Here is a 19,137-nt window from a genome sequence, read left to right as displayed (position 1 = left end):
TTAATGATGGAAAACAGGAAGTATAGGTTTAGGTGAATCATGGTTGAACAGAATAGGAGGGCATAATAATATGGAATGATCAAGGGAAGATAGCCAAAAAAAAAGGAGAAAGAAGGATACATTAGAATATATAAGAATATATATAAGTATTGCATAAAGCAGAGATTCCGCTGATTTGAAAAGAAAGGGTAAAATAAATTAAACTAAAAGAGATCAGACTTTGGTCCACCCGCTTCAATTTCAACAGACACAAAGCAAAACCCACGCTAAACATACGCCTGGAGTTAGTAGATCTTCTGTCATGTCAAATTATTTCAGTCTCGTAATATTTCCTGGTTTCAGGCAGATTTTCAGCCGCCTTCACTCTCAGAATCAAGCACATAATTGTCACGTAATGTTCTGTCGGGAGAAGGTTCTTTCCAGCAGCAGCCCTGTGTTCAGTTGTAGTAAATTCCTTTGGAACATGGACATGTGTTTGCTCTTGCTAATGGTTGTTAAAGTGATACAATGCAGCTGTGTGTGCATTTGTTTGCGTACTTGTTTGTTTGTCTTTGTGTGGGCTTGCACCTTATTTTCTTAGTATCATAACTCAATCAAACTAGAATATACTATACTATACTTCACGTACTACTGGAATGAGCGCAACTTACTTTTTCCAGTGATAGCAGATTTTACAATGTTCACTGCATATGAACTTTCATAATTTCATTTAGAATTCAAGTGTAAAAATATGCACCTTCTAACTAGGTATGTCACAATACCAAAAATCTAGTAGTCGGTACCGATACCACCAAATGTACATGATACTCGATACCAAAGTCGATTCCACGGTGTGTAAAAAAAGAAAGAAAAAAAGAATAATACTTATACATTAATTCAATTTATTTAAACATTTGAACATTATAAAAAAATATTGAAATTTCATAATTCTTAATACCTAATTCGATACCACAGTAAAAAACAAAACAATAAATCCCATGTCTTTCTTTATAACATGTACAGTACCAGTCAAAAGTTTGGACACGCTTTTCCCATTCAAGTAATAGTATAGTATAGTATTATAGGATAACACTTGAGGGGGGGGGGGGGGGTTCAGTGTCAGTTTAGTTTTTTTGTTTGTTACTGTTGGTGTGGAGTGGAGGTGTTTGAGTAGAGGGGGCAAGGAGAGCGTGATTTATGTATTCTGGAGAAAACGTCAGTCTTCTGGACCCACGGCCCGCTGCTCTGATGCCTGGCATCACCACACAGCCAGCGCAAGCTAACGTCTTCCATCAGTTCACCTGGAACTCCCAGACAGCAAGCATGTTTAGTTACGTCTGTTTCTCTCTGCCGTTGTTGTTTTTCACAAAGAACCGGGCTGGTTAAAGTTACCTTAACTGACGTTATAGAGGTCCCCCAAACACAAGCACTAACGTTAGCTAAATGTCAGCTATCGTAGCTAACGTTAGCAGCCAACAGCAGAGAGAAACGGACTTACTTTCCGATTGGGAGCTCCAGGTGAAGTCGTGAAAGCCGTTGCTGTAGATGTAACATTACAGTATAGCTGTGCATGGAGATGGAGATTAAATTTGTTTGGGATGTCTTTGTAATGACAACTTGACATTAACCAGGATGATATTACCAGAAGATGTATTTGTCATGACAACTTGACATTAAATTTCTTTGGAGTGTCCTTATAAAGACAACTTGACATTAAACAGGATGACATTATGTCAAGTTGTCATGACAAAGACATCCTCTGGTAATGTCATCCTGGTTAATGTCAAGTTATCATTACAAAGACATCCCAAACAAATGTAATGTCAACTTGTCATGACCAAGACAACTTCTGGTAATGTCACTTTGATTAATGTCAAGTTGTCATAATCAATACAACCCAAACAATGTCAACTTGTCACGACAAAAACCGAATGACACTTAATGACAGAAGTCATAAACGTTTATGACTTGTTTATAACGTTTATGACACGTTCATGACAGTGTCATGTCATAGTTATGACAGTGGCATGTCACGATTATGTCGATACCTTCAAGTAAAGTGTTACCAAAAATCCAATAGTAAGCGATGTTGGGTGACGTTACTTCTTGTTGACGTTCGAAGTATTTTCAAACAAAACGAGACTAGCTCGCCCCTCCCTCCTCCTCATCCCGTCCCCTCCCCCTCCCTTCTGTGCTTCCGCGCACTAACCCCCCAACCCCCACACCCAACTCCTTTTTGTTGGTTATTACCGGTTATTATAGTTTGTTTTTGTTGCTGTTTGTGGAGCCTGGGCTGTCTACAGAGACCGTTTTTTTTTACTGTGTGTTCAGGGGACAGGCAGCTCGCGGATAGTGTGGAGATGTTTGCTGTATGTGACAAAAAATGCTGTAGCCTAAAAAACGCGTGACATCGCATGAAGCACCGTTAAAGTACAATTAACAGCCTTTAGAGGAGCATATCCCGAAAATAATACATAGCATGTACTTACTCTGCCATAAGCATGTACATAATGGGTGTGAAAACCAAACAGTCTATGGTTCAAAGAGTTCACAGGGTTTCTGCGGGGTCTTAAAAAGTTCAAAATTTCAAAATCAAAATTTTAGGCCTTACAAAGTCTTAAATTCACTGAAGTTTTGTGTTCTAGGTCTTAAATAATTCTAAACAGGTCTTAATTTTCCTACGTCCATGTAATGCTACCTCATTATGCTCATTGAAATGCACCCGCAGCGCTTCAGAATGTTTTTATTTTTCATTTTGTGGTGTTGTAGTTCTTTCTTTTGCTAGTCAAAATAATTATTCGCTGTATCACGACTACAAATGAGACCAACATGCAACTTCTATTGAAGCCAATCTTAACACCAGTGCTATAATGCCAATGAGGAAATCGGGGGATAAGTTTCATACGATGTTTGTCCGGAATCTGACATCTAACGGGTTTTTGTTTTTTTGATGTTTGTTATTAAATTTCATTCATAGTGGTCTTAAAAAGGTCTTAAAAAGTCTTAAATTTGACTTGGTCAAACCTGCAGAAACCCCGGGTTCAGCATCTTCACTGCATTACTGCAAACTGCTGTAACTGATCACTGAGCTGCCAGTGAGCCTTCATTAGACAGCCAAACAGAATCTCACACTTCAGATAGGACATTAAGCCACAATGTCCACTCTTTGTTACCACTTCACGACCACTTTAAAGTGTCCACTGTGTTTGATGTGCTACCAAAGGGCACTGATGTAGTGTAGCTTTCACTTCACATACTGTACTCTTGTCAAGGCTGATATACTCTACTCAGCCAGAGAGCTCCAAGTGTTGTGGAGCAACAGAGCAAACGACTGACAGGGTTTTAATGAGACAGCTTCTGTAACAGCTGATTTACATGATTCACTGGAGGAGCCAAATGGAGGCCTCAAAATTTGGTTCTGAATTGTTCATTAAGAATGGAGACCTCATTAATCAGAATTTCATTTTAACCTCTGTTTATTTGGTTTAGATTCCTTAAGGATGATACAAAAAATTCCAATTATTGCTTTACAAATGTCTTTTTTAACCTTCTTTTTTCTCAATTATATCTTTCTTTTTTCATATTTTTTCATGATTAACATTTCTATTTTATTTAATTTAACAAAACACCCGAAACATACAATTTGAAAGACTGTGACACTCTGTGATTGATGCTTCCAATCACAGGCCCTTTCAATAATTAATATTCCTCTCTAAGAAGGTGAATGATTGTTTTTTTCTTTTTCTCTTCTTGTTGCTGGATAGTCCAACCGCATCAGGTCACACTGAGCTCATGTAATATCTGTGATTCACTCTGGTCCTAGTCTCGCATTGCCAGACCTTCCTCAACAGCGCGGCGGAGGAGGGTCTGGCTAGTCCACACAGCATTCCGGGATGGGAGAAAAACGTGCTCTGGTTTATTGGCATTTCTTTAAACCAATCACAATCGTCATGGGCGGCGCTAGGTGCAACAACTCCTCTGCAAAATAGCCTCTGAAAGCAACTTGTTTTGGTGGAACATGTGTACGTTCAAAAGTAGTTTTAATCATGCAACAGGAAACTCAGATTGGACAGATAGTCTAGCTAGCTGTCTGGATTTACCCTGCAGAGATCTGAGGAGCAGTTAACCATAGTCCTCAGAAATCCACCAGAGGTTAGAACGCCAACACAGAGACAGAGGAAGGTAACGGACATCTGGCTGAAACGAAAGACATCTGGCGGAATTTCCGGCGGCACCGGAACAATCCCGTAAGTGGAACGTCCTGGATATAGACTACTCTGGTCCCATTGCTCTAAGGATTTTAGTGCTATCTTCACATTTGTTTGCGAGGCCTGTACTACGAAGCAAGATTTGGCGTTAACGAGGTAACTTCAGGTTCAACCCAGGGTTTTATGTATCACAACGGTGGATCACTTGTTACCGGGCTACTTGGGAGCAGGTTATGTTGGAGATTAGAGATCAACCGGTGTAAAAGCACCACCTACTGACCAATCCATACTCGATTGATAACGGGGTCACTGTTCTTAGAAGATCTGGTGGAGCTCGGTGCGCTTATAAAAGTTAAAACATTTAGAGACCAACAACCCCTTAACATTCCCTGATGGGTATTTTTAGGAAAGATTTATATTTTCAGTGGAGGGAATTACGTATAGGCTATTTGTTGGCTTGTTGAGCCGTGTGTTGCCAATGCCACACATCGGTTTGAATTATGTTTTTATATTTTTTATTTTCTCTCACGATTGCTTCCACTGCCAGGGTTGCAACTGATAATATAAAAGGCTAAAGCAACGACAGTTAATGGAAAGCAAAAGCGTAATTATGCTCAGATCTTGGTCCTGACTGATGGGGAAGTGATATTGATAAGCGTTGTGATTTACGCATCTACAGCGTCGGCTATTTTTTTGCCAGCTTTCCTTCCTGGGTTAGGAAGCAGCGACGGTATTGCGTTTTGCCTGTAAAACCGTGTATGTGTTCTTCATATTTATGTAGAATTATAGTTTGCTCTTCTTATGTAAAATATGCAGCTCTGGATGTTTGCGATTGGTCGTGCTGTGCAAACACCGCCTCTTTTATGTGAACGCGCGTGTTGCTGGATTGGGAAACCCTCGGTTGACTGATCTAGTAGATAACCACTGCCAGTTATGCAGGACCGCGGTTGTTAGGTTAGGTGAAGCCTGGTAGCTGAAATAAATCCAGGGCATGTTGATCCTGCTTCGTAGTACAGTCCTCAGGTCAACATTTATCTGGTAAGAACTGAGGCTGCAGGATTGTGTACAAAACAAAGAGAAAGAACGAATAGGGGCTCTTTCTTTCCATCTGCTGTGATCCAATCTCGGTGGCAGTGTTTTTAATAACAAGATAAAGCAGATAAAGAAAAAGTGGGAAATGGACAAAGGACCACTGCAAACAAGAGTAAAAAAAAAAAAAAGAAAGAGCATTGTGAAAAGGAGTCCCACAGGGAGTGTCAGAGTCGGTAGGTTGGGTTTCACCTCCTGCTGTTTGCTTAAATGAAGCCATTTTCCACAGCTCTGGCACATATCAGATTTCTGCCCTAATTAGAGGATCAAGTTGATCTCCTGAGTCTCTCATTGTTTACAGTTTAGAAAATGAAGGCCTTGTTTGTTTATTTAGTTTGCTCCCATTTCTCCTGTTCCCTTTTCCTTTGTCTTGTCACAGCGATGTCTCCTTTTATTTAGGTCATTTTTTTTTCTTGTATGTAGTCACCTATTTGTGTTCACTCTGTTTGGTCTGATGTATGTCACTGATTCAGGTCTGGGGTCGCTGTGTGTTTTGTAAGCTTGCAATGTCATTTCATTCTGCTTTACGCCTCATTTTCCTTGTCTTGTTACCTCCTTTCCTTCCCATGTTGTCCTCCTTCTCTTTCAGTCCCGTTTTTTTAAAGGTCATTATTGGCATGGTTCCATTTTCTGAAGGAGCTATAAACCAGAAGCTAATTTAAACAATGAACAACAAAACGGATAAGAAAGGGAATGTGTTTCCATTCCTAACCAGTTCTTCTGTTTTTCACCTCTGTGTTCCCTTTATATTTGTCTTTCTACTTGCTCTCTTTCTGTCCACCCACTTAAAGTGATGGTTCGGAGTAATTTCACCCTATGCTGCTTTGCACCATGACCTTTGTTATAACGTTGGTCGAGTTAGCGTTATCAGCTGGTTAGCTTAGTGCAGGCGCTAGAGCTAGCTATCGTAAATGTAGGCTACTTTTAAAATGCCATATTTTAGGGGTGGAGCAGTACACAGAAGTCACGGTTCGGTTCATACCTCGGTTCAGACATCACGGTTCGGTTCAATACAATGGAGGGAAAAGCATAACAAAAATGCAGAAGGCAAATTAGTTTTTATTGTGCATGTCTCAGGCTGTACCACCTAGTGTGATCCAGTCTCTCCCCTGAGCTAGCTGCAACAGCCTGAAGTGTATAAAGTAAGATATAAACAGTAAACAATAAGTAGGCTACCCCACATCATCTCCAGACTCCATCAGGACCTTGTAAACAAAATAAGACAATCAGCTATAAAACTGGAAATACAGCATCTCTTATTTATGAAAGTGCAAATTACAAATGTTGTGGCAGGTTTCTCTATAGAGCCCCCCCCCCACAGGTTTCTCTACAGAGCCCCCCTACAGGTTTTTCTATAGAGCCCCCCTACAGGTTTCTCTATAGAGCTCCCCTTACAGGTTTCTCTACAGAGCCCCCCCTACAGGTTTCTCTACAGAGCTCCCCCTACAGGTTTCTCTACAGAGCTCCCCCTACAGGTTTCTCTACAGAGCTCCCCTACAGGTTTCTCTATAGAGTTCCCCCTACAGCTCCTATGTTTACTTGTGTCTGACTCCTCTCTCGGTCAGTCTGGCGTTTCATCTTTCTCTGTTCCTCCGACAATGCTTTCCTAGCTTTCTGCTTCTTTTTTGCGGGCTCAGCCATGACGATAGTGTGAAAAAATCCATTGCTACCTTGTTAGCCGGTTCCTGAATGGGCGTATGTGTGCAGTGCCGTGAAGCAATTTGTTACATCGTGAGACCTGATATCACGCGATACGCTGGCCCAAAGTTGCAAGGTTGGTTTTTCAGCTCACAGGCGCTAGGGGGAAGCAAGACGACCACCATTCAACCCGAAAAAAAGTCATATAACCATTCCAATGACTCCGAAGCTGTTCAGTTAAGGTAAATTAAGCTAAAAGAAACTGCATAGTTCCCCTTTAAGAAAAAACTATATTTTTCAGTTTTTCAAGAATCGGTTTAGGAATCGGAATAGTTTTGAAAGTGCAAAGTTCGGGCATCGGAATTGTAAAAATCCAAACAATACCCAATATATATAATTGCCACTGTTCATCACACCCCCAACCAGCACCGTCAGACACCGTCTACCAAGAGCCTGGGTCTGTCCCAGGTTTCTTCCTAAAAGGAGTTTTTCCTCACCAAATGCTTGCTCTTGGGGGAATTACTTGACTTGTTGGGTCTTTGTAAATTATAGAGTGTGGTCTAGACCTACTCTATCTGTAAAGTGTCTTGAGATAACTCTCTTACTTATGATTTGATACTATGAATAAAATTGAATTGAATTGAATCGTACATTTCTGTGTGACAGGCGCACAATGATAATGTGATGAAGTTGATAAGGCGGCTTACCCTTACTGCACATATTATGACGACTATTATGTCTTGTACAACGGGCAGGTGCAATTTTGTTGGCTAGTGGCAGTCTCTGCATGCAACGTGAGCATGTTCACGCAGAGTGATGCAAAAGTCTGTGCATTTAACGTATGGGTGTATATATGTATGCACTATGTTGTGTTGAACTTTTTAAACAGCAGATATTGGTTGTTTGTCCAAGAAAAATTTCGTTCGGGACAATAAAATCGATCTTATCTTACAATGGATTGTGGAATGTGAAGGCTGCACAGGATACACTGCTTTTGAATCTGTTCCATTGCATTCGTTTTCACAATGTGGACATCAGAGGATCCAGGTCCTAAACTGGAACACAGCTAGAGTCAGTTGCTCTGACCGTGCTCAGCTCATCCCACTGTTAGGTTATCACCACCTGAGGTCAGATGATGCACAGGTTTCATTCAGTGATTCAACACAAGAGATATGTTAACTATGTTCTTTTGCATTGTTTATATTGCATGATATTTTGGTTTAGCAGCGCAGCAACGTCATCCAGACTCATAGTATTTTGTCTTGATTCACATCAACGAAGCAAATCTGAAATATTCCACTTATTTCACAAACTCTGCCTTAAGTATATAATTTGCTGTACTGACTTCTTCTGTGTTGATCAGCGCACATTGAAAATGAGCATAAAAACAGGTGGTATATATTGAAATATATTGATATATTGATTTCTAATTCAAATCACCTTTCTTTCCAGTAAAATCTGACAAAATGGAGAAGGCAGAGAAGGAGGAGGAGAAACTGGAGGATAATGTAAAGAAGGTGGACCTGTTTGACCCTCTGGATAAAGCTGAGCAGAAGAGTGTGAAGGTGGAATTTGCAATCAGTGAGACTCCAGCCATGGTGGAGAAAGAGATGGAGAAGGAAAGACAGACAGAGACACAAAACGAGAAGGAGAAAGAGGCAGAAAAGGTGAAAGAGAAGGAGAACGAGAAAGAGGTGAAAGATGCGGAAAAAGTTAAAGAGGAGAAAGAGGCAGCCAAAGTGAAGGTGACAGAGGAACAGACAGAAAAGGAGAAAGAGACAGAGAAAGTGGAGTCAATGCAGCAGAAGGCAGAAAAAGAGGATAGCATGAAGGTAGAAGAATCACCAGATAAATTGCTGAAGACAGATACAGCGGAAAAGACAGGGAAAGTAGAAAAAGTGGAGATGACAGAAGAAGAAGGGAGCAAAGTGGAGAAAACAGAGAATGTGGAAAAAGTGGAGAAAAATGAAAAGTCCAAAATTGAAGAAAAAACAGAGAGTCTTGAGAAAACTGAGATGAAGGATGGCAAAGAGCAGCGCATGGACAAAGTAGAAAAGACCCCAGAGCAACAGCTGACACCCGTCAAGCTGGAGACCAGTTATGACAAGCTGGAGAAGAAGACTGACACAGAGACAAAGATGACACCAGAGGTGGAAGACACCAAGAAAGAAAAGGCTGACACAGACGAAGCCAAGAAGACGGAGAAAGAGGACGAGGTGGAGAAACCCCCTGAGGAGCCGGCGGACGAACCAACGCAGAAGAATGATGAGGACGAGAAGCAGGACAAAATGCAGGTCGAAAAAAAAGTTGTCGAGAAAAAGGATGACAAGAAGGACAAGGCTGCAAAAGCAGATGGAGGAGAGAAGGCCAAAAAAGCTAAACCTGCAACCAATGGAAGCAGTGCCACACTGAGCAGAGACCCGGCAGGTGCAGACAAGAAGACCAAGGTAGGACTTATTGTATTTTTTTCTTTACACACATAACCATCCATAGAATCTACACTGAAAAAAAACATAGGTCGGACTATTTTATTTGTATCACATCAGACTAAAACATGTAAAACTCATGCCCATTTCACACCTGAAAATAAAGGTAAGTTAAAGGTTTAATTGTGTTTCTTCGTGGGCGCCCGGATTGCTCAGTTGGTAGAGCGGGCGCCCATATATAGAGGTTTACTCCTCGACGCAGCAGGCCTGGGTTCAACTTCGACCTGCGGCCCTTTGCTGCATGTCATTCCCCCTCTCTCCCTTTCATGTCTTCAGCTGTCCTGTCAAAATAAAGGCCTAAAATGCCCAAAGAAATTAATAATTTTGTTTCTTCGTGGCAAGCAGTATCGTAGGACAGGTTTTGATCTCTAGTTTTATGAAGGGACACACTGTGAGTTTTGGTCCAGTGTGAGCTTCAATAGATCATCAGCATTTAACACCTCGCACAACTCCGGTTCCAGTAACTTTTTCAGCTGCCTTGCCATCATCAGGGTGGTGTCTGAGGTTGTTTCCTGTTTCTTTAGATGTTACAGTTAGTGGTGTAACGGACAACAGTTGATCCGTGGTCCGTACGGAGCAACACTCATGGTTCGGAATGCATATGAACCGCGGATCGATTGCAAAGTTTAACCATAATAATACTGTGAAATGCCTTTTTACTGTCGCTGTTACGTAACGTAGGCTGATAAATATCTCTCTCTCTCAACACGGATTTCGGTGCCACTTAAATGCCTGCGCTGCTCTCTGATGCTCCGAAACAGACATAAGAGGCAACAGAAGCATCGCTGCATGTCACGCTAGTTAACACTAACGGTACACTTGGCAGCAGGTAACGTTGAACGTTACCGTTAGCTAATAGCTGGATTAAACACGGTTAAAATGCTGACAGCTAAACGGTGTAAAAGTGTGACAGTATTTCACTGTAGAGGATTCCAACAGCGGGACGTACAACAGTCTGTCGCTAAAGCTATGAGCTAAAAGACACAAACTAGCACTCTGGTCACTGATGTTGTTGGAAAAACAACACAGACGTGAATGTTGCGTTTACTTGAAACTGATAAAACTCGTTTAAAGTTATTGTAAAATACCCTTTCCTCATCTGCTTTTGTCATTTAACTGGTGAAAGAAGTTATTATTGTTAAAGGTTATTATTACTACATTTTTAATAAATCATTTAAATTCCCCGCTTTTTTGTGCTGATCTGAAAATGTATCCGATCCGTGACTCAAAACCGTGATCCGATCCGAACCGTGAGTTTTGTGATCCCTTGCACTCCTAGTTACAGTCCATCAATTGCACATGTGGCTTAATAAGAGAAATAAAAATGACAGTGTTGGGCAAGAATTAAGATATATCTGTATTGGCTTTTACAATTTTACAGTAACCACTTATTGACTGTTTGTACACCTGTACAACAGGTTTAAAACTGTTTATAAATGCATTAAAACTACTGACGATATATGATTATAATTATAATGTTATATAGCATTCATTAACTTTTTATACAAATCAAGAGATTCTTGACCCAGACTGTCAGACAACTTACAACCACCCCGGTTAACATTAACATATATGGTTAGGATCATATAACATATGAACCTAATCTTACATAATTACTATTTTTACTATTTGCACTTTATTTGAACAAACTCAAATCTTTTACTGCAATCAGATTTTGATGCATCCACACACTTTCGTTTTCTTTTTTTGTCCTAATGCTTTTTTGTTTTGTTTTCACTCTATTTTTTTACACCCCAGTTAAAAAGATGGTTATAATGATTATTATGACTTGTATTCTTTTATTTATAGTAATTCAAATTGCCCTTGTAACGACAAATTGAGGAACTCTGTAAAAGCAATCAACCTCATATATCAACTTGATTGAGGGAATATAGCTGAAAACATTTGGGGAATAAAGCACGATGTTGTGTGACATGTTACATGTTGAGGATGAATTTAAATGAAGAAGTAAGCCATTCATCATGCATCCCGCTACAGCTTCTGCTACTACTTTTTTATGCCTACTGTATTATGCAGTACACCTTGTTCAGACCTATTTGAAGTCATAAACCTGTATTAACATTGAAACAATGAATCCAATGCTAATTATTATTTTATTTACTACTATTATTTCACTTTACTTTTTCCTATATGATTTATGATTATAATGCTGCTTGTGCTGCTTAACTTAGGCGTTATCATCCATTTTCCTTATTTTTTCTTTCCTTTGCTTTCCCTCCTTATTTTGCCCTCCATCGCTCCTGTATGTCTCGGTCCTGCATCACAGCTGGCTGCTGTGGCGACCAAACCGAGCGCTGCTGCTAAAACGCGTCCAAGTACCGCAGCTGCCGGTGGTTCGGTCACAGCCCCTACTAAGCGCCCCACATCCTCCACCACTACCACCACCACCACCTCCATCTTAGACAAAAAAACTACCACAGCAAAGGCACCATCCACAGCCACTGCTGGTCCAAAGCGGCCCTCCACCACTTCTACCAGCCGCCCTGCATCCTCCACCACTTATACCAGCCGCCCTGCATCCTCCACCACTTCTACCAGCCGCCCTGCATCCTCCACCACCATTTCACGTGATGTCAGAGCCAAGGTGAGTTTCAGCTGTCAGGATGTCTGTCAAAGGCTGCAGAATGCTCAGTTATACAGAACAAGGATTTCATAGACACTTCATCCGATGGATTCAATTCAATTTTATTTATAGTATCTCAAGTTATCTCAAGACACTTTACAGATAGAATAGGTCTAGACCACACTCTATAATTTACAAAGACCCAACAATTCCAGTAATTTCCCCAAGAGCAAGCATTTAGTGTGACAGTGGCAAGGAAAACACCCTTTTAGGGAAAAACCTTGGACAGACTCAGGCTCTTGGTAGGCGGTGTCTGACGGTGCCGGTTGGGGGTGTGATGAACCGTGGCAATAATAGTCACAATAAAGATAATGGAACTATGACTAGAAATAGTAGTTGTAGTAGTTCATGGCATAGCAGGGCACTGCAGGGCGTTACAGGGTGTGGCAGGGCACTGCAGGGCATAGCACTGCACACTCCGGGGAATAAGCTCCCCAGAGCTAAGTTAGTAACGAGCATTTCTGGGACATGGATGCACACAGATGGAAAGAGAGAGGAGCTCAGTGTGTCAAAAGAAGTCCCCTGGCAGTCTAAAACTATAACAGCAAATTTAAGAGCTGGTCCAAGGCAAACCTGAGCCAGTTCTATAAGGGTTGGTAGATGAATCTGACGACTATTAAGAGAAGCAGAGAAGAGAAGGGGTGCCGTGTCTGAAGCTATATACCCTCCCCCGCCGGTCTAGGAGAACACTGCAACTCCTCACTCCCTAACTATAAGCTTTATCAAAGAGGAGAGTTTTAAGTTTACTCTTAAATGTGGTGACGGTGTCTGCCTCCCGAACCCAGAATGGGAGCTGGTTCCACAGGAGAGGAGCCTGATAGCTGAAGGCTCTGGCTCACATTCTACTTTTAGAGACTCTGCATTCTGGGAGCGCAGTGCTCTAGTGGGACAATAAGGTATTATGAGCTCTTCAAGATATGATGGTGCTTGACCATTTAGAGCTTTGTAGATCAGGAGAAGGATTTAAAATTCAATCCTGGATTTTACAGGAACCCAATGCAGAGAAGCTAATACAGGAGAAATATGATCTCTTTTCTTAGTTCTTGTCAGAACACGCGCTGCAGCATTCTGGATCAGCTGGATAGTCTTAAGGGAGTTATTTAAGCAACCTGATAGTAAGGAATTACAATAGTCCAGCCTGGAAGTAACAAATGCATGGACTAGTTTTTCAGCATCGTTTTGAGACAGGATGTGCCTAATTTTGGCAATGTTACGAAGGTGAAAAAAGGCTGTGCTTGAGATTTGTTTTAAGTGGGCATTAAAGGATATATCCTGATCAAAAATAACTCCTAGATTTCTGACAGTAGTACTGGAGGTCAGGGCAGTGCCATCCAGAGTAGCTATATCTTTAGATAATGAGGTTCGGAGGTGTTTAGGACCCAGCACAATAACTTCAACTTTTGTCTGAGTTTAACATCAGGAAATTGTAGGTCATACATGATTTTATATCTTTAATGCATGCTTGAAGTTTAGCTAACACTGACTAGGTTTCGTCTGGCTTGATTGATAGGTGTAATTGGGTGTCATCCGCATAACAGTGAAAGTTAATTGAGTGTTTCCTAATAATATTGCCTAGAGGAAGCATATATAAGGTGAATAGAATTGTCCAAGCACTGAGCCTTGTGGAACGCTATGGCTAACTTTAGCGTGACTGGAGGATTCATCGTTAACAACAACAAATTGAGATTGATCAGAGAAATAGGACTTAAACCAGCTTAGTGTGATTCTTTTAATGTCAACTAAATGTTCCAGTCTCTGTAAGAGGATGGTATGGTCAATAGTGTTGAATGCAGCACTAAGATCTAGTAAGACAAGTACGGAGATAAGTCCTTTGTCTGAAGCAGTTAAAAGGTTGTTAGTAATTTTCATCAGTGCCGTCTCTGTGCTATGATGCATTCTAAATCCTGACTGAAAATCATCAAAAAAACTATTGCTATGTAGAAAATCACATAACTGATTAGCGACTACCTTCTTAAGGATCTTGGAGAATGGTGGGTTGGGATCACGTGTGACCAAACTGACCAAACACTATTAACCCTCCCTCCTGGATATCAAATTTGACCCATATTCAAAAAAGTTTCTATATCAGAAATAATGGTTTCTTTCAACCAAATTGTCACTAAATAACGTGGATGGTTCCGTACAACGCTCTTCACAAGTACAATGCTCTTCACAAGTAAAATAAATGATTAGTTCACTACGTTCATTGAATTTGGGTGTTTTATTTAATTTTATAGCATTTGAAGAAAAAAACTGATAAAAGAACGTTGAAAAAAGTGACAAATACATCGGAAAAAGTGACAAAAATGTCAGATAATGTTTCAAAAACATGGTAAAAACAACTGAATTTGAATTGTGACAAAGAACTACGGGAGAAGTGATAAAAACAGGATTTTTTTTTTTTTTGTTTTTATTTAAAATTTTGACCCAGAAAAACTGAAAGTTGCATGGTCGACGAGAAGACAACACAAGGGTTAAATGTCTAGCTCTTATTATTTTTGGGGCTAAAAAAAAATCTCTTTCCTGACCATCTGGTCTCAGTGCCTTTTAGCATGCACAGACTCACAGTTGTGTATTATAACACTCTGATGAATTTTGGGGGCAGCTTTAGGGTCTGCAGTATAAGCTGCATATGTAGTCTAACCTCAGAAACAAATAGTGCCTTTTCTTTGGCTAACAGTTCATACAGAAATAGGTGCCCCTTTCTAATAAAGCATAATTTACAATTGGTTTATACGTTGTAGCTCATGTTTCTATTAATAGTTGTATTAATTAATTTATCATTTACCAACACTTTATAGAGCCACAAGCTATTAATAACCCTTTTTGTGTTGAAAAATACCTTTGGTCGCTGTTTATCCTCCTCTCACTTTCCATTAAGCCTTGAAGTATGCAATTATAACTGTTAATAAGTTATTAATAAAGTGACAGTAATCCTTCAAGTGATGATCTAAAGAGCACATGTCATGGTGGGGGAGGATAAACACCAGTCAGAGAGGTTTTACAACCCTGATGTTGTTCCTATTAATGGCTTATAACTGATCTATAAAGTATAAGTAAATATTTTGTTGGAAAATCTATTCTTGACCTTGGAAACAGTAGTTAACAGAAGGTCTATTTAGTAACTGTTCTGGAGCTTTCAGTCGTATTTCACCTGACTTTAAAGCTATAGTGCGTAGTTTCTGTCTCCCCCATGAGGAATTCTAAGTAATGACAATAACACTGTTGGTGCATCCACATGATACAAGCCTTACGTGATCGCGCACAGCCCCCCCTCCTCCACGCAGTTGCTAGTAGCCAAGGAGGACACGGAGGATTAAAAAAACATGATGGAATCTTCTGAACATAGCCATACTGAGAAATCCAGAGAGAGTTGTGTGGAGCTGATAGTCTTAATTAGCTTTGTAGCAACTCATTTGGCAATGGCTTGAATGTAACGGACGTTCGTTAATATCAAAAAGTTACACACTAAAGCTTTAAGGGCTATACATCCATGAAAGCTTAAAAGGTAAAAATTTTAAATCTGGATTTAAATGTTCCAGTACAGCTAATAAATGGACTTTGGTGAGAAAAAAAGGAAATGTACACTGGGCAAAATTCATCTGCTGAGGAAAAGCATGTGGTACGACTAAAAGCTCCAGAACAGATACTTACCTTGTGGTTTTTCCAACATTAGTAAATGATCTATTAACCAATAATAAAGCTTATTATATTACTTATATCTCTTCAACCCCTTTGTAAAATGTGCAATTACAAAGTGATACACAGATTGTTGTTCATTTTTCCCTGTTATGTTATTATTGAAATTTCCATATACTGCCAATGTGACATCCTGGTGACCTAGTGGTTAAGATACATACCACATAAATTAAACATTCTCGGTTCAATTCCTGTTGTTACATGACTAACCCCTCTCTCTCACCCTATGTTTCATGTTTCTATTTACACTTCAAAGTCTACAATAAAGGTGAAAATGTATTAAAGATTAGAGCTGTGGGTCAACTTTTTCATGCCATGTAAACACTTGCCTGATGAGATAAGTGTCACAGGATCAATATCATACTACTTTGGCTGCAGGTCTTGTCTGCTGTAAGGACAAAGCTCTAAAACTGGACATTTTTGTTTGCAAGTCCTACAGAGTCATTGATTACCTTATGTCACTTATGTATGCTCTCTTCTCTTAAAAGACTCATCAGCAGGGCCACAGGGAATCTGCGGATGCAAAAATCCGCACAATGTTTTGCAGATTTTAAACGAGTTAAAACATTAAATTAAAACTCAGAATGTTAACACATCTCTATCCCAAGCAGAAAAACAGTCCGCTAAATTCTGCAGATTTAAATTCTGGATCACGGCTGAAAACTATTAAAAGAAATCCCCAGATTCGGTTTGGCTCTGCTCATCAGCCTTCTTAACTGCAACCAGCGTGATACCACAACCTATAAATGATCAGCCTTTATTTAGCCTCTCAGCGCCCAGGGGTGCAGAGTGACTCAGTTCAGTATGGCCAGCTTGTTGCTGGATGGCTCAGCATTATGTGGAGCGTGGCATCATCGTAGGGGTTATGAGGGGGAAATGTGCTGCTGAATGTGCAATCATCAAGGAGCGTCTACATGTTACACACATTGGGGCAAACATCTTTGACCTGAATTTCTCAGTGAAGTCACTGACCATTTGCCTGAGCTAATGACAGCAGCCAGTCATACAGAAGATTTTATTATGACCCACGTTAGCATTTGATTTGTTGATGATGGTTTTCTTTGATTCGTAGAATTTACTGCTGCTGACAGTGTTTGCCTTCATTCATCAATCTTTTCGTTCTCTCTTCACCTGACATCTCCGGTGTTAATTATTCTTCCTCTCCTCAGACAACCACAGAGAAGCGCCCCCTCGTTCCAAAGGCCAGCACTGCCACCTCAACAGGCTCCACTGCTGCCACCAAAAATGGAACTACTAGCACAGCAGCCAGTAAAACTGCAACATCAGTGCGCACGACGGCGTCTACTCGCACCATTACTACCACTGCAGCCAAAAAGCCTTTGGGTACGACAGACATGCTCACACAGAGATATAATTGTACACACACACACACACACACACACACACACACGTTTTTGATGATCAGTATTTTGTATAGCTCTCAATGCTTGCAACTACACACTCACCATCTGTGTTTCAGCCTCCAAGACAGACAGCAAATCAGGAGAGGAGAAGAAGTCCAGCACTCTGAAGACTTCTACAGGTATTACAGCACTCCCTTCACTTGTCAGATAGGATAAATGCAAGTGCTGATTCTCACATCTGACTAAAATGTGTAGCTTCTGGTAATCAGGTTTTACAGAAACATTTTACATAGCCACAGCCAGGGAAATTATCTTAATAATAGCTAGAATTTAGTATTTTATAAAATCCTGGTGCCATTATTTCTGACTACTGTCTGACCTGGCACTGCAGTGCTCTCCTTCCACCTTTGCTTTTGCTCTTCGCATATATTTCTGTCCTCTTTCTTCTCCACTCTGCTCTTCTGTAATATTTTCCTCAGTTTTGCCTCCCCTCTCTCTCTTCCTATACAGTTAAGCTTTACTCCTCCTGTTGACAGATTAGTTTACATTTTGGCAACAGGAGAGCTGTCAGCAGGACTGTGACATTGCAACACACACTGTCCAAGCATGACAATGCTGGGCAGGCTCACTGAAAGGCCATGAAGAGTTAAAAACCTTCACCACAGCAGTCTGTGGATTACTGTCCATTTGCTGTTGACAGGAGTTTACAGCTCCTGCTGATACAGCGGGAGGATTTTCTCATTTAAACATGTCTTAACAGGAGCTGGAGATATAGCAAAGGCTCTCAGGGAGGATTGACAGCTGGGCACATGGTTCAGCATGCAGCACTCTTAAGAAAAAGCTGACATATAGCAAAGTGAATTGAATTGACAGATTTTAAGCGCAACGTGGCTTAGCATGCTGAACTGAAGAATTCTGAAATGTATTCACTCAAACCACCAAGAGATAAAAGTGTAAGCTGTTTGTTACCAAGAAGTGGAAGGGTATGTTTCAATACAATTTGACTGTAGAAGGTTGGAGGAAGGAATGACTTTATAAGTCACCCCCAGGCATTCTTTAGTGGCTGAGATACTTACATTTACATTGTTTTCTCAAATATACAAAAGCAAGACAGAGCTGTCAAAAGACTGGTGTAAGTCCAATGTTAAAATTTATGTGGATGAAAGAAGAGGTGAGTGAGTGAGTGAGTGAGTGAGTGAGTGAGTTTCTGAATACATAATCTACTTTAAAATCATTTCCAGTCCTAAGCACATCACCTTTGGGTGTTTTGATCTTTGCTTTAAATGGAGCAGTGGTCCCCTAATACTGTATCTGAAGTATATTTTATATAGGCCTTACTGATCCCCTAATACTGTATCTGAAGTCTCTTTTATATAGGCCTTAGTGGTCCCCTAATATGTATCTGAAGACTCTTTTATATAGGCCTTAGTGGTCCCCTAATATGTATCTGAAGACTCTTTTATATAGACCTTAGTGGTCCCCTAATACTGTATCTGAAGTCTCTTTCCTGAAATTCAGCCTTGGTGCAGAATTACAGCCACTAGAGCCAGTCCCACAATGAGCTTTCCTTAGGATGTGCCATTTCTGTGTCTGTAGCTTTAAATGCCATTGAGGAGGAGAGGGGGGGGGGCAAGGTGGAGGGTGGCGGTGTGGCCTTGACCAACTGCCATGCTTCGCTCGTTTGCAAGTCATAATGTCTCTCTCTTTCTCATGGGCGGGCCAAATTCTCTGGGCGGGCAAAGCAGAGAAAGGGGAGGTAACCTTTCCCCTTATGACATCATAAAGGGAAGATTTCAGATCGGCTCATCTGAGCTTTCATTTTCTCAAAGGCAGAGCAGGATACCCAGGGCTTGGTTTACATCTATCGCCATTTCTAGCCACTGGGGGACCATAGGCAGGCTGGGGGAACTATATTAATGTTAAAAAACTCATAAAGTGACATTTTGTCCCAGTTCCCTTAAGTGAGACCATTCAAATAATGGATAGTTTTGCAATTAAACACTATAAAGCTATGAATAACTCTCCTCTCT

General features: G+C 40.6%; 1 protein-coding gene across 1 annotated transcript in view; it reads left to right on the top strand.

The window, feature by feature from the left end:
• LOC116048947 (microtubule-associated protein 4) overlaps window positions 1–19,137 on the top strand; it is a 155,312-nt gene that overhangs the window by 122,795 nt on the left and 13,380 nt on the right. Inside the window, 4 exon segments of the mRNA XM_035998263.1 lie at window positions 8,367–9,361; window positions 11,688–12,005; window positions 16,913–17,087; window positions 17,224–17,286. Of these exon segments, the coding sequence (XP_035854156.1) occupies window positions 8,367–9,361; window positions 11,688–12,005; window positions 16,913–17,087; window positions 17,224–17,286 (1,551 nt within the window).

The sequence above is a fragment of the Sander lucioperca genome, chromosome 23, assembly GCF_008315115.2.
Source record: "Sander lucioperca isolate FBNREF2018 chromosome 23, SLUC_FBN_1.2, whole genome shotgun sequence".
NCBI classification, from domain to species: Eukaryota; Metazoa; Chordata; class Actinopteri; order Perciformes; family Percidae; genus Sander; species Sander lucioperca.
Note: the sequence above shows the minus strand (reverse complement) of the source record. Positions and strands in the feature narration are given on the sequence as shown.